This window comes from Pteronotus mesoamericanus, unplaced genomic scaffold (assembly GCF_021234165.1).
Source record: "Pteronotus mesoamericanus isolate MK-2021 breed Mesoamerican mustached bat unplaced genomic scaffold, CSHL_Meso_final contig_25, whole genome shotgun sequence".
Classification (NCBI taxonomy): domain Eukaryota; kingdom Metazoa; phylum Chordata; class Mammalia; order Chiroptera; family Mormoopidae; genus Pteronotus; species Pteronotus mesoamericanus.
In genome coordinates this window covers 32,071,372-32,093,165 of record NW_026555105.1, presented here as the reverse complement: position 1 = coordinate 32,093,165, position 21,794 = coordinate 32,071,372, and the positions used below count along the sequence as shown (strand labels likewise).

Here is a 21,794-nt window from a genome sequence, read left to right as displayed (position 1 = left end):
GGTCAGGGTGCCAGACTGGTCAGGTGAGGGCTCTCTTCTGCGTTGCAGACTTCTCATTGTAAGTTCACAAGACAGAAAGGGCAGGGAAGCTTTCTTGGGCCTCTTTTATAAACTCATTCATGACCTAATCACCTTCCAAAGGCCCTACCTCATAATACAGACTGGGCATTAGATTTTTTGACATAAGCATTTGGAGGGGACACAAACATTCAGACCATAGCATTTGGGGACCCAAAATTTGCCTTAATCATTGCATAACCAGGCCCCCTAACAGTACTTGACAGAGCTGATTCTTAAATATGAAATATTTGTTGAATGGATATTGTCCTCAAATTGATAGCATCTAGTTTAGTATTAATGACCAAGTATGAATTTATATCACCATACACTAATCCCACTAAGGACAATTTAGCTGGTAATGGAAGTTCTGGCAGCTGTAACTGAAAGGGAAAGGTGTCTTTCACCTCCTCAGGAAGCTTGGGAGGACTTAGTAGAGTCTGAGGGTAAAGAATGCTCTTCTTACTAAAGTTAACATGGAAAGTGTCAGGACCAGGGCTGGAAAACCTGGCCCATTTGGACTCCCCTTCAGCAAGTCTTTAGATCTCTGTAGCCCACTGTTACTTGCTTCCTCTGGCAGGGATTTGCAGTTGTTACCCTGTTGTTGTTACTTAGGTGTGAATTTGTGGAACCCTGGATCTCTCCCCTTGCAGATAGAATGCTGGGCTGGAATATTCTGAAGATAATCCCTGATTCTTTTTGAATTGCTTTATGATTTTTGAAGTATGTTAATGTTTCTTTTCATTGAAGACAGAGACCCAGCATCAAGCCTTTTTTTTATTATTATTAAATATCATTTATCATTTCTTGAACAGTATCAGGTGAATATATTCTATAATATAATTGGTTAAACCAAGAATCAGAGGCTTTAATGGAGTCTTCAGTTTGGTGTTCACTTCTAATCTTGTGGCAGAATCAGTAAATTTTTTCAAAGATTGAATGTCTGATATGTTAAGATTCCAGAGTATAGTTTATTGGAATAGAATGGAATTTTCTGTTCTGACCCAAGTTAACTTTCTGTCTTTCAAATTTTGATAGATAAGGCACTTCAAAAGGGTCATTGGCCACACTTGACTCTTCTTTCTAAAGAATTGAGATTTTAAAACAATGTGTATTACCAGAAAACTGTATATAATGATGACACCCTTGAGCTGTGGTGCAGTTTGGCTTTTGAGGAACAGGTGTATGTAGGGTTTGTAGTGGGAGGATATGAGTCAGTGGTTTTGTGTTCTGCTCCCTACTTCCTCTTCGTGTTTCTGTAGGCTTGTCATTTTCTTCCTGTGCCTCAGCTTCTTTCTTTCCTTCCTTAGGATTCTCTTCTAACAAGTGAATGTAGTAATAATCATTCCATTGGCATTTTTGTGGGAGCAGGAAATGATAGAATGCACTTGAGCTAATATATGTCTAATAGGATGATGGCAGCAACCTGTAGATTTCTCTTTAAAGGCAGAATATAGTGGCACTTTATTAATTAGCTTTTGCTTCTGAACTTAGTGTTTGGCTCCTCTCATTATGTTATGTGGTCTTCATGTTTATTGTGCTTATACTTTACTTCTATAAAAGATATGTGCACCAACTTAAGTGCATCTTTAAAAGAAAGGTCCTTGGTCTTCGGGGAAGTATAAACTATTATCCAGCTTCTGTATTTAAAGAATATTTATAATCTTTTTTTAAAGGATTTTATTTATTTATTTTTAGAGAGAGGGGAAGGGAGGGATAAAGAGAGGGAGAGAAACATTGATGTTAAAGAGAAACATAGGTGACCTCTTGCACATGCCCTGACTGGTGACCAAACCTGCAACACAGGCATGTGTCCTGTCTGGAAATCGCTGTGCAGATGATGCCCAACTCACTGAGCCACACAGGTCAGGGCAAGAATATTCATAATCTTTATTGTCCTTTTGGAGTTAGAGGCATGTGTTTTCATTAGGGAACATTCATTATTCCACAGTCTTTCATTTTCTTGCTCACCTGACCACCCAACCATTTCTCTGTGTATATCAGGATATTTATTTTTCTCAATGTATGTGTAATTCTTCCAAGAGAAATTGGCATTCAAGTGATTTGGCATACAGACATTAAAGAGAAGAAAGAAATACACAGAAATGTATTTAAAGGACAGTTTCCTTGTTAAACGTAATGGGAAGGTGGAACACTAGCAGCTGCCTTCTGGCTACAGAATCACTCTCTTGATAAGTTCTCACATGTTGAAGAGGAAGTGTTATATCAGTTTTGCAAAAGGAGCTTGCTGGCATCAGGTAATGGCTTGTTGCTGCTTATGGGTAGATGTGAATCTACCCATCTCTAAAACTGACAGTACTTCTAGGACTATGCCCGTTAGAACTGGTAGAAGCATCAAAGATTATTAGTCAAGTCTCCTAATTTTTCAAATGAGGAAGAAAGCAAAGTTCAGAGAGGTGAAGTGAATTGTCTAAGTTCAAGTATACTGCACCAAGTCTGGAACCCTGATTTCCCGGTTGCACAGTCCAGTATTCTGTCCATTTGTGTTTTGTGGATATTTATGAATTTGTCGGTTCATCTGTGACCCCACATTATGGTTCTCTTGATCATAGTTGATTGTCCTAGGAACTCCTGACCAGAGCCAGGCCAGTCAGATTTCCTTATCTTCCTGAGTCTGATTGATGACCTCTGAGAATGTTAAAACTAATAAAAGAGAGGAAGTCTCTCTCTCTGGTGGTTTAAGATGCAGATATACAATTCTGGAGCTGTTGATGGCCATTACCATCTGTATGTAGTAAAGGAACCTATTTCTAGCTGTTCCTGAAACATATCACATCCCTACTCTTCCAGAAGTTTGAATTTCTTTCTCTTGGATTTTTTGAGCCAACAATCATCCTTTGTACTTAAAATCATTATAATTGGGATTCTGGCACTAGCAATAAAAAGAATATAGATTAATATTTTTGTTAACTTCTTTATTTTAATACTTATAGTGATTCTCCTTAAAGATTATGAAACAAATACAGTAAGTAGTTGTCTCATTTGTTTACAGTCTGACTTTACAGTTTAAATGAATGTCCAGATTATACACATTTGATCATAGTGACTGTCTCTTGCCATCTGTAATTATAATTTCTTTCTGGAGCAGTTATAGACTTTGATATTTAAAGAATCTATTTGAGACATTTTATTAGTGTGAATGAACCCTAATTTTATTATTTCTTTATTTTTTTAATCTTATTTTATACAACTCCTTGCATATATAATAGAAAGACTTTGGATAGTCTTAGTTTATTTATATTTATCACCCATTTTATGTATGAATATAGAAAGCCTCTAGCACGATGCCCAACGTGTCACTTCATGTTAATTTTTCTTTTCTTACTGGGAAGAATAAGAAATAGTATTTTCTTTTATACAGAGACTGTTTAACATTTTAACTTGGGAAATTGATACTCTATCACCACCACCACCACCCAATTGCTGAATGTCAGTGGAGCACTGGTTCCAGCTGTTGTAGAAGGTTAACCAGGTAGGAACATTAATAGATTTTGTTCAACGTGCTAATCTTTGAGAGCCAGCAAAATGCTATAAAGTGTCTTTTCTATCATCAGTATTACTACCACCAAATGTTTAAGTAGCACCTTAAAGGTTACAAAGTTCATAATCAATCCTCAAAGTAGCCTAGAAAGTTGTCTTTCAGTATCCTTGATTTATAATGAAGAAGTGGAAGCATGTTTTTATTTTTTAATATATCTTGCTTAAGAGCACAGTTGCTGCCTGAAACTCAAAATCTTCTCTTTTTTTTTTTTAACATCATGATGATAATATGAAATCTAAGTACGTCCCATGAAAAATTTGGAACCTTTATATAGTGCTAAGCATTGTTTCATTAAATTATTGAATTCATACTAAGGATGATGAGTCCGGATAATAAGCTTCCATGATGACCTGGGTTCCCATCCCCTTTCAGAGCACTCACATACTATCTTATTGTCTTCATGCCACACACCACACATAGCAGGAGTGTGTGTGTGTGTGTGTGTGTGTGTGTGTGTGTGTGTGTTGAGGTTGGGGATGGGGAAGGTGGTCAATGAGTAAAAGCACCTACTTAGTCACTAAGAGGGTTTCAAAGGTGAGTCAGACCCCCTCACCCCATAATCTGTATAAAGGCCTTAGAGCTGAAGAACAGATTAGGCTCTTGGGAGGAAAGGGAACCAACCAGGAAGGACATTTCATAGCCATGGACCTAGGGGAAATCTTCGGGTCATGGGATACAGGAAGTCCAAGTTGGCTGGGGTATATAATGTGTAAAAATAAATAGGGAGAGAAGTTTGGGGAGAGAGAGAGCTAGGCCAGGTAGGGAGTTTGGACATCATTCTCTGGGCAAATGGGAGCCATTGATGGTTTTTGAATGGTTTAATCATGTGATCTTGGGCACATATTTCTTATTACAGTAAACTTTGCCATCTCTGTTTCCCATGTCCCGCATATCCATTCTGTAAATGACCCTATCTCTACTTACAGAATAATTCCTAGGCTTACCCTCTCTTGACAGTCTCCACTGCCACTAGGATCACCCCAGCCACTGTCATTTCTCAACTGGGCTGCCATGGCAGCTTTAGTGGCTTGCCTCTTTCATTTTGGTCCTGCCAACCAGTCCAGTGCAGAATAAAGCCTGTCAATGTCCTGGTATAAACCCTGCATCATCTTTTCATCACACTGGAGTAAAATCCAAACTCCTTGCTAAACCCACAAGGCCTTGTGTAACCCTACCTGACCTGTGCCTGCCTTTCTCTTAACTCATAGTCTACCCCTCTCTTCCGCCACTTTCTTGACTCTCACCATTCTAACATCCTTTCTATGTTCTGAACACTCAAGCTCCCTCCCATCTCAGAGTCTATGCATTTGCTTGTCCATCTGCCTAGAATGTTCTTTCCCTAGATCTTCCCATGATTAGTGCCTTACCAAAAGATGCCTTCCCTGCTTCTTGATGTAAAGTAATCCCTGACCCAGTCACACCCTCCATCATTTACCAGGGCTCATCTTCTCCATAGCACACTTTTTCTTGTCTGAATGGGTTTCTTTATTGACAAGTAATATACTTGTGAGTGTATTATTTGTCCCCCAACCTGCTCAACTAGATGTGAGCAGAGACTTCATTTTGTTCACTGCTGTATTGCCAATACCTAGAAAAGTTCTGACACATAGTACATATTTATTGAATTAATAAATTTAGAGATCTGAATAACTGGAGCAGGGAGGCCAAACTGGAGTAGTGTGTTCAACACAATGGGAGTATGCTTAGAGTCTTGTCAGTGGAAGTGAGGGGGCAGAGGCAGGTGAAAGTGTGCAATCTTATGAGGGAACTGTCAGGATCTGACATAGTTTGAAGTGTTGAGTCATTGGAAAAGGAAAAAGTAGAGACATTTGAGCTTGGATGAGCTATGAGGAACCCAGGATCCTTTGGGACATACTCAATCAACCATCTTCATGTCAGCCCCACCTTGTACCCCTGCCTCCAAAAGAACTTGAAACCTCCTACTTCTGATCTTTTTGGGATTTTATGACAAAACTGGGTGGTTTCCTACAGGTGTCCCCTCACTCCAACCAACCTCACCCCTCCCATGGAAGCTCAGGTTTCAGCTTTCACAAGTCTGCTAGGTGAGCAACTAACTACTTGTTTATTTTCTTTCCATTTTCTTTTTTTAAAGTATATTTTATTGATTATGCTATTGGAGTTGTCCTATATTTTCCCGTTTATTCCCCTCCGCCCTGCACCCCTACTCCCACCAGCATCTCCCCCCCACCTTAGTTCATCTCCATGGGTCATACATACAAGTTCTTTGGTTTCTCCATTTCCTATAGTATTCTCAACTTCTCCCTATTTTGTACCTACCACATAAACTTCTTATTCCCTGTACCTTTTCCCCCGTTTCCCTCCCACCCCTTGCTGATACCCTCCACATAATCTCCAATTCTGTGATTCTTTTCCTGTTCTAGTTGTTTGCATAGTTTGTTTTTGTTTTTTAGGTTCAGATGTCAGTAGTTGTGAGTTTGTTGTCACTTCAGTGTTCATAGTTTTGATCTTCTTTTTCTTAGATAAGTCCCTAAGGGCTTGGTGATGATGAACTCCTTTAACTTGACCTTATCTGGGAAGCACTTTATCTGCCTTTCCATTCTAGCTTTGCTGGGTAGAGTAGTCTTAGATATATGTCCTTGCCTTTCATGATTTTGAATACTTCTTTCCAGCCACTTCTTGACTGTAACGTTTCTTTTGAGAAATCAGCTGACAGTCTTATGGGATCTCCTTTGTAGGTAACTACTTCCTTTTTTTTTTTGCTGCTTTTAAGATTCTCTCCTTATCTTTGATCTTGGGTAGCTTAATTATGATGTGCCTTGGTGCGTGCTTTCTTGGGTACAACTTCTTTGGGACTCTCTGAGCTTCCTGGACTTCCTAGAAGTCTTTCTCCTTTGCCAGATTGGGGAAGCTCTTCTTCATTATTTTTTCAAATAAGTTTTCAATTTCTTGCTCTTTCTCTTCTCCTTCTGGCGCCCCTATGATTCGTATGTTGGAATGTTTTAAGTTGCCCTGGAGGTTACTAAGCCTCTCATTCGTTTTTGAATTCTTATTTCTTCATTCTGTTCTGGTTGAATGTTTATTTTTTTTTCCTTCTGCTAAAAATCATTGATTTGAGTCCCAGTTTCCTTTCCTTCACTGTTGGTTCCTTGTATGTTCTTCTGTACTTCACTTTACATAGCCTTTACTTTTTCCTCTATTTTGAGAACATATTCAACCATTTATTTCTGTGAGCATCCTGATTACCAGTGTTTTGAACTCTGCATCTTATAGGTTGGCTATCTCCTTGTCATTTAGTTGTGTTTCTGGAGTTTTGGTCTGTTCTTTCATTTGAGCCATATTTCTTTGTCTTAGTGTGCCTGTTATGTTGTAAGGATAGGAGCCTCAGGTAGTCACCAGGGCAGAGCAACCCATTTCACTTCATTTTGGCACTGTGTGTGGGGGAGGGGTCTGCGAGGAAACAATGGTGCTTGCTCAGCTCTCCCCCGGCTACCAGTCACTTTCCCTGCTACCCACAAGCAAATTGGGTCCTTCTGGTGCTGATTCTCGGGTGGGTGGGATGTGTATGTTCTAAGATCCTGTGGGTATCTCCAAACAACACTCCTGTGAGGCTGGGAGTTTCTGCTGCTGCCACCACTCCCACAGATTTTTACAGCCAGAGGTTTTGAGGCTTTCTTTTCCCACAGTCTGTCTTGCACATGAACATGGGACCACCCGGTTCACCAGCCGCTGCCTTGCCTACCTGGTTCTCCATCCTCTCAACCCTGAGTACCTGTCTCTGGCCCCAGTCTGGATGAATGTTTCTTCTTTAACTCCTTTGTTGTCAGACTTCCATACAGTTTTATTTTCTGGCAGTTCTGGTTATTTTATGTTTTTAAATTTGTTGTTGTCCTTCTTTTGGTTGTGTGAGGAGGCAAAGCGTATCTACCTATGCCTCTTATCTTGGCTGGAAGTCCATTTTCTAAAAGGTCAGTTTTTTTTCTTGTCTGTCTTTTTCCTTGTTCTTATTGGGTCATGCCTTTTTTCCCCTCCTCAGGTTACTGGGATTTGACAAGGACTGGACATAAATGCATGCATTTAATTTACTATGTTTAACCAGAAGCTCCCCCTAAATCCAATTTAATTGTGTTTTATTTTTACTAATTTATTTGATAGTTCTTGGGTTAATTTAGCATTTGTTCTTCATGTGCTCACTTGCTATGCCAGATGTTTGAAGATGTCCTTGAGGAAGAAAAATGAGGGGTTTTAAAATGTAGTGTTCTGCCCTGGCTGGCTGTTTGCTTGGTTAGAGCATTGTCCTGGTAGGCCAAGTTTGTGGGTTCAATCCCTGGTCAGGGCACATACAAGAATCAGCCAATGAATGCTAAATGAGTGGAGCAACAAATCCATGTCTCCTTCTCTCTCTCTTTAAAAATCAATAAAAAAATGTTTTAAATGTAGTGTTCTTGAAATGCTACAGTGGTTCAGTGTGTGAGATTTCACAGAGGCCCAGTCATTTCTATCCTCTAGACTCTCATAATAGAAATATAGTTTCACCCTTATTTGTGTAAACCATCAGGAGCATTTTAACATGTTTGCAATAAAGTTTGTGGTGTATTGTTTAAAATTGAATTTAAGGTAGTAAATCAAAGCTTTTGGTGGCATGCCCCTGACAGCAGGGAGAGCTTGGTAAATGATCTCTAAGAGCTGATCAAAGAGAGTTGCCGAGCATTTTTTCCTGTATTTGTGTTTGGTTTTAATCTGGTAGTGTTTCCAATTCCATTCTGAATACAGTAATGCACACTCCACCCCAACTCAAGTCTTCTTGGCAACATGTGACACTGTCTTTGCCAAATGACCCCTATTCAGACATCAGCCTGCCTTTGCTATCTGCCTATACAAGGTGGGAACAATGGTGATTGTCAGGAGATCGGTATCATTCAAAATCTTATTCATACCGCATTTTTGTTCTAGTAATTGAATGAAAATGAAAATAGTAAAATTAACTGACAAGTCATTTCTGCCTAGGTTCACCTTTCCTGGCCAGTGAAGATGGTGTGCTTGGAGGAGTGATTGTTCTGCGGTCTTGCAGATGTTCTGCAGAGCCTGGCTCCTCCCAAAATAAGCAGACACTTCTAGGTAAGCTGGACATAAACACTGTGTGTGTGTCTTTCTCTTTCATTTTTTGAAGACATGGAAAGATTTCTATCCTTAAGTCAATAAGCTATGGGAGGGCCAGGATGCTCTGTTGACATGTAACCTTCTCTTTCTACTGATCTTTTTGCAGAGATAAACATCTAAAAGATGAATGTTTACTTCTGATTCTATGCTTCGAGCATATTTCTCAAATGGGCTTGGAACCAAGGACCTTCACTAAAGCCCAATATTAAGAATATTGGACATTTTTTATCCCCTTCCTCATTCTACAAAACATTTAAGATGACCCATAACAGCATACACAGTAGTATAGAAAGCTTCTTCCTGTGCTCCCTCCCAAAAAGGAATCAGAACCATGTGAAGAACTGCTGGCCTAGAAATCCATCCTGGCTCCATCACTTATTAGCTGTGACACCCTCATGCAACACTGTTCTGTGTCACTTCCACATCTGTAAAATAAGGATGTCTGCCATGTCCTTCTCATAAAGCTGTGGTGAGGAAGGGTCAAATGAGCGTTTTTCAGATTTGCAGATGTTCATCCAGATGTGTGATAAAACCCAGCCTGCCTTCCACTTGCCATGGCCCAAACTTGTAGGGCTACCTCTACCCATGGGGTGCCTTTTTCTAATTCATTCATCCAGAGGGGTATTTTTATTTATTATTATTTTATTTTCTTAAAAATTTATTTTTTAGAGAGTTGGGAAGGGAGGGAGGAAGAGAGGGGGAGAAACATCGATGTGAGAGAGAAGCATTGATCGGTTGCCTCTCATATACATTCTGACTAGGACCAAACTTGCAACCCAGGCAGGTACCATGTCTGGGAATTGAACTGGTGACCTTTCATGTTGCGGAACAACACCCAACCAACTGGGCCACACAGGTCAGGGCCAGAGGGGACATTTTTAAAAATCTGCATAAAGATGCCACATAAACTAGTAGGGAGTCCTATATATTATTTTTTAATTGACTTTTTAATTGAAGTGTACATACATTCAGACAAGTGCACAAATTGTAACTGCAATTGCCTGATGAATTATCACAAAGTGAACCACCCCATGTAACCAATACCCAGATAAAAAAAATAGAACTTTACTACAACCTGAAAAGACCATTTGTAACACCTCCTAGTCTCTACCTCCTCTCAAGTTAACTGCTATGCTGACTTCTAAACACCATGATTAGTTTTGCTTGGTTGTATATTTTATTTGAGTGGAATCAGAGAATGTGTACTATTTGTGTCTGATGTGTTCAGTCAACCTTAAGCCTGTTAGATTCATCATGTTCTATGTGTTAGTAGTTTGTTCATTTCCATTGTTGTATAGTATTTCACTGTAAGACATACCAATGTGTATTTATCCTTTCTTCTCTAACAGTTTTTTAATATACACAGTATAGGTGATTCACAGGGGCTAAGGTAGTTCAACTCTTTGTATAAATTTCCTTAAAGGAAGTATGGATGTACTGTAAAATGAGGACACTTGCCATGTCCTTCTCATAAAGCTGTGATGAGGAAGGGTCAAATGAGTGTTTTGTATGACTGTTGTGAATTGCTATAGTAAAAGTCTCTTCATAATTTGAGGATTTATGAGTATTAAATAGAAGACTGTGCATATCTCATGACCATAAAAAATATTTTTTCTATAAAAGCCCAAAGAGCTTTCATAGAATCTCTTTCCTCATTCCTCAAAGGAAGAAAAGCACTTTTATGTAAAGGGTCTCTTTCTTCACCAGGATTCTGACCACCAGCCTTGCCGTTTTTCTTGTTGTATTCCTTTTCTCTTTCTACCCCTTATACTTGGTACTGATGTTGCTCTCAGGAAATGTTTTTCTTAAATGGTCACTTTTTGTTAAACCAAGGCACATTAACCATTTGCTTATTTGGTATCTTAATCATTGTTGAATCCTTTAAATATCTTTCCCAGTTAGAAAGCATAGAGTTCGCTTTTAAGTACCTGCACCTTCCAGAACAACTCAGACTAACCCCTGGTGTCAGGAGGAGGGACAGCAGTTATTAAAACTGCTTCATGGACTGTTTGTAGGACAGAGGGTCAGTTTTTTATTGAGCCTGGACTCTTGCCCATTTGAGTGAATCCTGAAAATTATAAGGTATTTTTGGTGGTATAGCATAGAGATGCATATTTAAGAATAAGTCACAGAATTTTAGCTTGATAAATACATTTTATCAGCAAAGTAGTAATTTGTAAACTGGTTTCTTCTCTCTGTTCAAGAAGAAGAATGAAATGTGTTAATTTATGAACTAAGTAATATTGTCATTTGTTAAATTGAACTAGAGGGATTGATGTTCATGACTTTTATCTACTAAAATCTAGTGAATATTAGTATCAACTTATAGATGCTACAGACTATATGGATTTTTATATTTTTGCTTTAAATATGTTATATACATTCAGTATGTAGTAAGAAAGCTAACACAGTACAGAAATATAGGAAGGGAGACATGGAAGTCACTTTGTCCCCCATTCCCAGAGCCACCACCCTCTTGTTCTGGTTATTCCCATAGGAAATACCTTCACTCTGTAGAATGTGTTCATGCTTCTATTTCTGGAGTAACTTATGACTCCTTTTGGGCAAAAACGTAAGAGTATAGTTCACATCACAATGTCTAACTTCATCTTTTTCTGTATCTACTCTCTTTTCTGAAAATTCATAAATAGTATTTTCATCATACCACGAAAGCAGTTTCAGTTAAATAACATTGCCACTTAACCATGTCCAGAAAGACAGTATAAGCCACTACTCTTGATAAATACATCAATTACAAGAGCCCTGGTTGGCCCCTTCAAGGGTGGGATGACTGAAATACAGGCACTTTCATAATTTGTCCTTTCTTTATTGATTCATGAATAGAGCTAGAGAATCTCAGGTATGAAGAAAACCTTGAGGTCCTTGTGTATAACCTTGTTACATGTGTTTTGTCTATAAACTGTTGGCAAGAAGTGAAGCTTAATTGCTCTTCCCTTGAGATGCCCTTCCAATGCATAAAAATTTGGCAAAGTGACAGTGTGTGACTTGTGAGGCGAGGTCAAAAAAGGCATTGTGGCTTCTCTGAGGCATCTTGCTCTTTCTGTTGGGTCACTCACTCTTGGAAAGGCCAACAGCCAATTTGAGAGGGCACTCAAACAGCATGTGACAAAAAACTGTGGGCTCCTTCCAACAGCCAGTGAGTCATGGAGGCTGCCAACCAACAGCCTCAGCTCTGAGTGAGCCTTCAGATGACTGCAGCCCTGGGCAGATTTCTTGATTAAAATCTCTTGAGAAACCCTGAGCAAGAACCATCCAACAAAGCCACTCCTTAATTCCTCACTCACAGAAACTGATATAATAAATGGCTGCTGTTTTAAACTACTCTATTTTGTGGTAATTTATGCAGCAATAGACAACAAGGAAACCTTTTGAATCCTCTCACTTGTCAAATGGCTGTCGAGTTTGTCTGACAATCTACAATGGCAAGTCAAGGTGCTCTCTTGCATCTTTAGGCAACTTAGGCTGTCAGACTTCAGTTTGTATCACTGGATGCTGGTTCTCTTCTTTGGATCCTCTGGGACAAATGTGACCAGTGCCCTCTACTTTGCGTGCCCTAATCACTCTTTCCCAAATTGTCTCCTTCCCATCTGTACTCCTCTCCCACCTCCATGCTGCCACCAGACTTCTCTCTCTATAGGGAACTTAACGATGGTCTGGAAAAAAAGGAAAGTCAGGAGAGAAGCAGACTGTCCTGAAGCAGAAAGGGCAAAAAGGAGAACCCAACCCAAGTATGACTCGAGAGCTACACCAATCCCATGATTAGAAAGAGGGTAGTGGTCAAAACAAGAACCATAAAAAGTATATGTAATTAGTTTGTCTGTATGTCTAAGCTAAATGTTGAATAACTTTCTATAAAAGCAAAATATGTATTACTTATCACCCCCCCATGCTCTTTATTTTTAATTTTTCAGCGAGGACACACACACATAAATTCACATTTCCACCTTTGCTGCTCATTTCCCTACAAGGTGGATGGGAACTACTTACCTTGCTGGGAAATGCACTTCCCTCATATGACCTGAGAACACACTGTCAGTATTGTTCCTGACTACTACTTTTTTCCCCCACTCGTCTTCAAGGCCCCAAATTCTGGCCACTCTAGATTGCTCAGTTTTTTTCCAAAGGTTCATGCTTTTTCCCCATTAACTTTTTTTAATTGAATTTATTGGGGTGACATTGGTTTACAAAACCACGTGGGTTTCAAGTGTACAGCTCAACAAAACACCACCTGCACACCGCAGTGTGCATCCATCTCCCAGAGCAGTTTCCTTCCATCTCCATGTATTCCCCCTTTGCTCACCTCCACCTACCTCCACCCACCTCCCACCCCCCTTTCCCTCTGACTGTCACCACATTGCTATCTGTGTCTTTGTTATATGCAAATTTTTTGCTTAATCCCTTCACCTTCTCTCATCCAGCCCTCCATTCCCTGTCTCCTCTGACAGCTGTCAGTCTGTTCCATGTATTCATACTTCTGTTCCTATTTTGTTTGTAAGTTTATTTTGTTCACTAGATTCCACATGTTAGTGAGATCATAAAATATTTGTCTTCTTCTGACTGGCGTATTTCACTTAGGATAATAATCTCCAGGTCCATCCAGCTGTCACAAAACGTAAGATTTCCTTTTTTAGGGTCAAGTAGTGTTCCATTTTGTAGGTGTACCACAGCTTTTTTATCCACTCATCTGCTGATGGGTATCTGGGCTGTTTCCAGATCATGGCTATTGTAAATAATGCTGCAATGAACGTAGGGGTGTATATATTCTTTTGAATTAGTGTTTCCTGTTTCTTAGAATGTATCCCCGGTTTCTTAGAATGTATCCCCGGTTTCTTAGAATGTATTCACTTAGGATCGATGAGTCAAAGGGCGGTTCCATTTTTAATTTTTTAAGGAAACTCCACACTGTTTTCCACAGTGGGTGCACCAGTCTGCATTTGCTACAGTGCATGAGAGTTTCCTTTTCTCCACAACCTCACGAGAGTTTATTGTGTATTGATTTATTGATAACAGCCATTCTGATGGGTGTGAAGTGATATCTCATTGTGATCTTAATTTGTACTCCTTTAATGATTAGTGACATTGAGCATTTTTTCATATGTTTATTGGCCATCTGTAATGGGCAAAAATTAAGTGTTTTCCATAAGATCCGGAACAAGACAGGGATGTCCACTTTCACCTCTTTTATTCAAGATAGTACTGGAAGTACTAGCCACAGCAAGCAGACAAGAAGAAATAAAAGGCATCCAAATTGGAAAGGAGGAAATAAAACTCTCATTATTCACAGATGACATGATATTGTATGTAGAAAACCCTAAAGAATCCACCAAATAGCTACTTGATCTAATAAGTGAATTTGACAAAGTAGGATACAGAATTGCTATTCAGAAATCTGTGGCATTTTATATACAAATAATAAATTATTGGAAAGAGAAATTAAGAAAACAGTATCATTTATTATTGCAATAAAAAAAATAAGGTACCTACAGATAAATTTAACCAAAGAGGTAAAAGATCTGTACTCAGAAACTTGTAAAATTCTGAAGAAAGAAATGGGAGAAGAGACAAATAAGTGGAAGCATAATCCTGTTCATGGATAAGGAAGAGTTAACATCATTAAAATGTCCATACTACCCAAAGCAATCTACAGATTTAATGCCATTTCTATTAAAATACTGATGACATATCTCACAGATCTACAATAAATATTCCAAAAATGTATATGGAACCATAAAGGACACCAAATAGCCTTAGCAATCTTGAGAAAGAATAAAGTTGGAAGTATCATACTACCTAATATCAAACTAAACTACAAAAAGTAGGAATTAAAACAGCATTGTGTTGGCACAAGAACAGGTACATAGATTAATGGAACAGAATAGAGAGCATAGAAATATACCCGCGCCTTTATGGTCAAGAACATACAATGGGCTAAAGACAATCTCTTCAATAAATGGTATGGTGAAAATTGGACAGATACATGCAAAAAAAAAAAAAAGAAAGAAACTAGACTGTCAACTTACACCATACACAAGAATAAACAAAGGAGTAAATAAATGTAAGGCATGAAACCATAAATATCCTAGAAGAAAATAATAGGCAGTAAAATTTCAGGCATTTCTTTTAGCAATGTTTTTGCCAATAAATCTCCTTAATCAAGGAAACAAAGGAAAAAATAAAACAAATGGGACTACATCAAACTAAAAAGCTTTTGCAGAACAAAAGAAACCATCAAAAAAATGAAATGGGAACCCACTGAATGGGAGAACTTATTTGCCAATGATACACCTTATAAGAGGTTAATTTCCAAAATACAGGGACTGGCAGAAGTAACGCCACTGAATGTAATTGGGAGGGTTTATGAGTGTCTCACATGAGATGGGCAGCAATTTGCACATTTCACTTAAAATGTCACATGGTGTGCTTGAGTGTGATACTGTTATCTTACAGAATTACATACTTATGATTTTGTAATAAAAGGTTTGGAATAGATTACCTGCTCATAAAAAGGGGCATTATTGTGCCTGACTTTGTATATAAAGAACTTATACAGTTCAACGCCAAGATGACAAACAACTCAATTAAAAAATGGTTAAAGGACCTAACTAGACACTTCTCCAAAGAGGACATACAGATTTCCAGTAACTTTCATATGCTGTTACCTGTGCTTGAAATGCCCTGGACCAATTACATTCCTTCTTTGAGACCCACAACAGGTATAGGAATCTTCTAGCAATCCTTTGGAAGCCATTCTCCCAGGTGATTTGTTCCTTCCTTGTGCTCTTTTTGCAACATGCAGTTGGTACTCACTTTGACACACCCTAAAGATATGTTCAAGTGTCTGCTTCCCTCTCTAGGCCAGCACTTCTTAACTTTCTTTCTGAATTCAGTTATTTCAAAGGAATATATCAGAGGCCTTGAACCTTAGTGATTCACATGGATGGTACAGGGATTTGAAATATTTTTCCAAGTATTAGAAGATTCCACTGCCTTATCAGACTCACACAACCAGATTGTGAATTGTTTGAAGACAGGGACTGTGTCATACCCAGTTTCTATCCACCTCCATAGAAGGCTCCCAGTAATTATAAGATGAATACATTAAGCACCAAATAAATTTCCGTACTGATTTTTTAGTAGAAACTTTTAAAGAAATTGACTGCTCTTTTAGAAAAATGAAAAGTTGCATGAAATAACCCTACATGCTGTAAAAAACAAACAATGTGGGTAGGAAATGTTGGATAATGATGAGTGTCTGGGAACAAGAAGATGGTTTGGAGGCAGTTTAAATGGATCGCAGAAGACAGCGTCAACAAACAGCCTTGTACAAGGACAATTTGGATGTGAATGTGTTTGCTGCACCCATCCCACCACCTCCCACCCCCAGATCACAAGATGCTGGCAAAGGCCTGCCTACAAATCACTGCTTTAACGCAAAGCAAATGCTTGTCCCTGCAATGAAACAGCTGAAAAGAATTAATTTTCTCTGCTTTTAGAGATGAAAAAACAATATATTTTTACCTGATAAAGTACAATTACATGTGCTTCCCAGGCCTCCTCAGAAGTGCTTTATTGAGGCTGCAGTATTAGTATGGCTAGTAATGGTGTAAACAAAGACACATCAAGCCTTCCAGTGGGAAAAAATGAGTTATTTTTGGTTTTAGGCTTGTGATTCAATATAGGTAATTAGAATATACGCAAATATATGGCATAAAAGGCTGATCTTACCATATGGATACATTTTTTTCCCTTGTAGCTTGCCCCCACTCTACTGATAGATTACAATTCAGGAGTTCATGCTTTAGAGTGATTAGTAGGAAACAGTGAGCACAGGGATCAATGTATTTAAGAAAAATCTTAAGCAATTCAGAATAGGAGGCATAGGGGTGCTTAGTGGGTAAAAAGGCTGTGTGTTTGGCCAGCGATCTTTGTGACAAGTCTGTGTTGGAATCCTTCATCCTAAATAGGTTTCAGGCCCACAGTTAAGCTTAGAGTCTATCATCTGATGAGCACACACGGTAATTGTTACTTTAGTGTAAAGTTACCCTCATCTTACTCGGAGAATAACTTCAGGTTTTTGCTATCTAGGAACATGTTCATGATGCTGATAATTAGGTTTGTACATGATATTGCTTGTAACTGTTCAGTTACCCTCGTTTCCCCTATTTTTCATCTTTACTATGAAATGCTTTATATATATTTTTTAAAGGAAGAATGTAATATATTTGTAAGTTATAAAGGATAATAATAAAATGAACACCTGTGGACCCTCCACCCAACTTAAGAAATTGCCCATTACTCATATCTTTGGAGCCCTCATATGGGCCTGTCTGAACTTTATATTAATGGTGTACCATATTATTTCTTCTGTGAGAGTTTTTGCAATTTCTTACATAATTAACTGAAAGGTTAATGAGTCCCTCTATCTTCTTAGACTTAACTCTATTAAATAATCTAACTGTTTTCAATTGCCAATTAGAACTTAAATATGGAGCCGTCATTTCTCTCCTTTTTCAAAACAGGCAAAATTTTTTATCAAGTACTATTTTTGTCACTGTTACCAAAATTAGCTATGGTTTAAAAAAATGTTGGATTGAATTGATGCTTCCCACAACATGAAAAAGATAAAATGTCATTTTACTGTAAGTTAAAATTCCAAACTGCCATTTGGTTTTACTGGCATTAAAAATTTGGCGAGCACGTATAAACACATGCACTTCAAAGGAGCTTCATTCTTGGGACCCTAGCAATATCACTTATTTCTATTTCATGGCACATGCCACCATGAGCACTTATGACTAGGCATTCTGCTGGGCACACACAATCATAAAAATAACCTCAAAGAGAAGGCAAATTAGCTATTAGGCTGGTAGTGGGAAAAGAGGTACTTATGGATGTTCATCTGATGTTAATAACTTGCCTTAAAAGTATAACAAAACTTTGTTCTGCAAGAGGATTCAGTGCTGTGGTTTTTCTTTAGTGCCTCAGCAATGCTTTAGGATTGTTACATCTTCACTATGGTCTTAAGAGATAGGCTGACATTTTGGTTCTTATTTAAGGATCAGATGGAAAGAAGCAAATTAGTTTATTTTTAGAGGCAAAGTGAATAAGGCATACATGATTATTTCAACTTTTCAATAACTGAGTTGGATTAATCTGTTGAGGTACTGCTCAGAGATTTATATAATTCAGAAATAGCTTTCTTATTTTAAATTTTATTTTCAATTACAGTTTGCACTCAGAATTATTATGTATTGGTTTCAGATGTACAGCATAACAGTTAGACAATCATATGCTTTACAGAGTGTTCCCCAAATATTTTGGGTAACCACCTGGCACCATACATAGTTATAATATTGTTGACTATATTCCCTGTGCTTTACTTTACAGCCCCATGACTATTTTGTTGTACTTCTAGTTTTCATTTTTAAAACAGAGATGTTGATTATAAGTACCTATAATCTGCTTTGCTTGCTTTAAAACAGAACAGAGCTTTTCTTCCCTTAAATATCACTAACATACTTTTTACAATTGCAGATAGATTTTCACCTATAATTTTCTTCCCTATCATGAGAAGTAGAGTTCTAGCTATAATCTAACCATGTAGGGTTTTTTTTGCGGGGAGGGCACATTTTTCCATCTAAAATAAATAGCACAAAGATTTATGAATAGAATTCTAGTGATTATGTAATTCTTATTACTGTGGTTCTCCTAAAACTCTGAGGAAAACATTTTGACAATTTTTTTTTCTTGGCCAGTAATTATTTATTTTATTTTATTTTAATATATTTTTTTTAATACATTTGTCTCTGCTTACCGCCCACCACTTTCCCTTGCCCCCCTCCCTCCTTCCCTCCCTCAGCTCTTCCCTTTTGGTTTTGTCCATGAGTCCTTGCTATATGTTCCTTGACTTTCCCCTTCCCTTCCTTTTCCCCTCCCCGCCTCCCCCCTTCCCTCTTGTCTCTGTTGATTTCTTTTCCTTTCAGTGTTGCTGGTCTTATTTTCCTTGCATCTTTGTATTGTTGGTTAGGTTCCACTTATAGGTGAGATCATATGGTATTTGTCTTTAGCCCCCTGGCTTATTTCACTTAGCATAATGCTCTCCAGTTCCATTCATGCTGTCGCAAAGTTTAGTAGTTCTTTTTTTCTTTCTGCTGCGTAGTATTCCATGACTTTTTGATCCAGTCATCTACTGATGGGCATTAAGGTTGCTTCCAACTCTTGGCTATTGTAAATTATGCTGCTATGAACATTGGGGTGCATAGGTTGTTTTGTATTGGCGTTTTGGGATTCTAGGGTATAGTCCCATCAGGGGAATCAGTGGATCAAAAGGCAGTTGCATTTTCAGCTTTTTGAGGAAATTCCACACTGCTTTCCACAGTGGCTGCACCAGAATGCATTCCCACCAACAGTGGACTAGGGTTCCCTTTTCTCCACAGCCTCACCAGCACCTGTTGTTTGTGGATCTGTTTCTGATGGCCATTCTGACCGGTGTGAGGTGGTCCCTCATGGTGGTTTTGATCTGCATTTCTCTGATGGCTAGTGATGCCGAGCATCCTTTCAAATGTTTCTCGGCCCTCTGTATCTCCTCCTTGGAAAAGCATCTGCCCAGGTCCTTTGCCCATTTTCTGATTGGATCGTTTGTCTTCTTGGAGTGGAGTCGAGTGAGTTCTTTATGTATCTTGGAGATCAAACCTCTATCTGATGTATCATTAGCGAATATATTTTCCCATATGGTTGGGTCCCTTTTCATTTTGCTGATGTTTTCTTTCACCGTGCAGAAGCTTCTTATTTTGATGAGGTCCCACTTGTTTATTCTTTCCTTTAATTCCCTTGCTTTAGGAGACATATCGGTGAAAAAATTGCTGTGTGGGATATCTGAGAGTTTCCTGCCAATGTTCTCCTCTAGGACTTTTATGGTGTTGTGACTTATACTTGTCTTTTATCCATCTTGAGTTTATTTTTGTGTATGGTGACAGCTGATGATCCAATTTCAATTTTTTTGCACATAGCCGTCCAGCTCTCCCAGCACCATTTGTTGAAGAGGCTATTATTGCTCCATTTTATGCTTCTGCCCCCTTGGTCAAATATTAGATGCCCATAGAGACCTGGGCTTATTTCTGGGCTTTCTATTCTGTTCCACTGGTCTATGGGTCTGCTCTTGTGCCAGTACCAGATTGTTTTGAGTATGGTGGCTTTGTAGTAGAGTTTGATGTCCAGTATTGTGATCCCTCCTACTTTGTGTTTCTTTCTGAAAATTGCTGCGGCTATTCGGGGTCGTTTATGGTTCCATATAAATTTTTGAAATGTCTGTTCTATTTCTGTGAAATATGTCATTGGTATCTTAATAGGGATTGCGTTGAATCTATAAATTGCTTTGGGTAGTATGGACATTTTGATGATATTAATTCTTCCAATCCATGAGACGGTATATGCTTCCATTTTTTTTGTGTGTCTTCCTTAATTTCTTTCTTCAATGTTGTATAGTTTTCTGCATACAGGTCTTTTAATCTTTGGTTAAATTTATTCCTAGGTACTTTATTTTTCTTCTTGCTATATTGAATGGTATTTTTTTTTTCCTGATTTCTTCTTCTATTGCATTGCTGGTGTACAAAAATGCCTTTGATTTCTGAATGTTGACTTTGTATCCTGCTGTTTTGCCAAATTCACTTATTAGGTTGAGGAGTTTTTTGGTAGAGTCTACAGGGTTCTCTATGTACACTATCATGTCATCTGCAAACAATGATAGCTTTACTTCCTCCTTTCCTATTTGGATGCCTTTTATCTCTTTCTCTTGTCTGACTGCTGTGGCTTGGACTTCCAATATGATGTTAAAAAGACGCGGTGAGAGCGGACATCCTTGTCGTGTTCCCGATCTTAGGGGGAAAGCTTTCAGTTTTTGCCCATTGAGTATGATATTGGCTGTAGGTTTTTCATATATGGCCTTTATTACGTTGAGGAATGCCCCATTGATTCCCATTTTGCTGAGTGTTTTGATCATAAATGGGTGCTGTACCTTATCGAATGCTTTTTCTGCATCTATTGAGATGATCATGTGATTTTTGTCTTTTCTTTTACTTATGCGATGTATCACGTTTACTGATTTGCGTATATTGAACCATCCCTGCATCCCTGGGATGAATCCCACTTGATCGTGGTGGATAATCTTTTGAATGTATTGCTGGATGCGGTTTGCCAATATTTTGTTGAGGATTTTAGAATCTATGTTCATCCGCGAAATTGGCCTGTAGTTTTCTTTCTTTGTAGGGTCTTTATCTGGTTTTGGAATCAGGGTCATGCTGGCCTCATAGAAAGAGTCTGGGAGTCTTCCCTCCTCTTGGATTTTTTGGAATAGTCTGAGAAGGACAGGGCTTAGCTCTTCCTTAAATGTTTTGTAAAACTCTCCTGTGAAACCGTCCGGCCCTGGGCTTTTGTGTGCCGGGAGTTTCTTGATCACTGCTTCAGTTTCCCCAGCTGTCATCGGTCTGTTCAAGCTTCTTATTCTTCCTCCTTCAATGTTGGAAGATTATACTTTTCTAAAAATTTGTCATTTCATCAAGGTTTGCAAATTTCTTGGCATATAATTGTTTATAGTAGTTTCTGATGATCCTTTGTATTTCTGTAGTATCAGTTGTTATTTCTCCTCTTTCATTTCTGGTATTATTAATTTGGGTCTTCTCCCATTTTTTCTTGATGAGTCTGCTTAAAGAATTGTCAATTTTATTTATCTTTTCAAAGAACCAGCTTCTGGATTGGTTGATCCTCGGAAATGTTCTTTTCGTCTCTATGTCATTCAGTTCTGCTCTGATCTTGACTATTTCCTTCCTTCTACTTGCTCTGGGATTTGTTTGTTGTTGTTTCTCCAGTTCTTGAAGTGGTAGTGTTAGGTCTTTTATTTGAAATGTTTCTATGTTTTTTAGGTAAGCCTGTATTGCTATGAACTTCCCTCTCAGGACTGACTTTGCTGTGTCCCATAGGTTTTGGACTGTTGTCTGTTCATTTTCATTTGTTTCCAGAA

General features: G+C 38.4%; 1 protein-coding gene across 2 annotated transcripts in view; it reads left to right on the top strand.

Annotated features, from left to right (window-relative positions):
* Positions 1-21,794, top strand: part of TASP1 (taspase 1) — a 305,001-nt gene that overhangs the window by 233,469 nt on the left and 49,738 nt on the right. For both annotated transcript variants that reach the window (XM_054574067.1, XM_054574068.1), the window contains one exon: positions 8,606-8,716. In XM_054574067.1, coding sequence (XP_054430042.1) covers positions 8,606-8,716 — 111 coding nt within the window. The remainder of the gene's footprint in view (positions 1-8,605; positions 8,717-21,794) is intronic.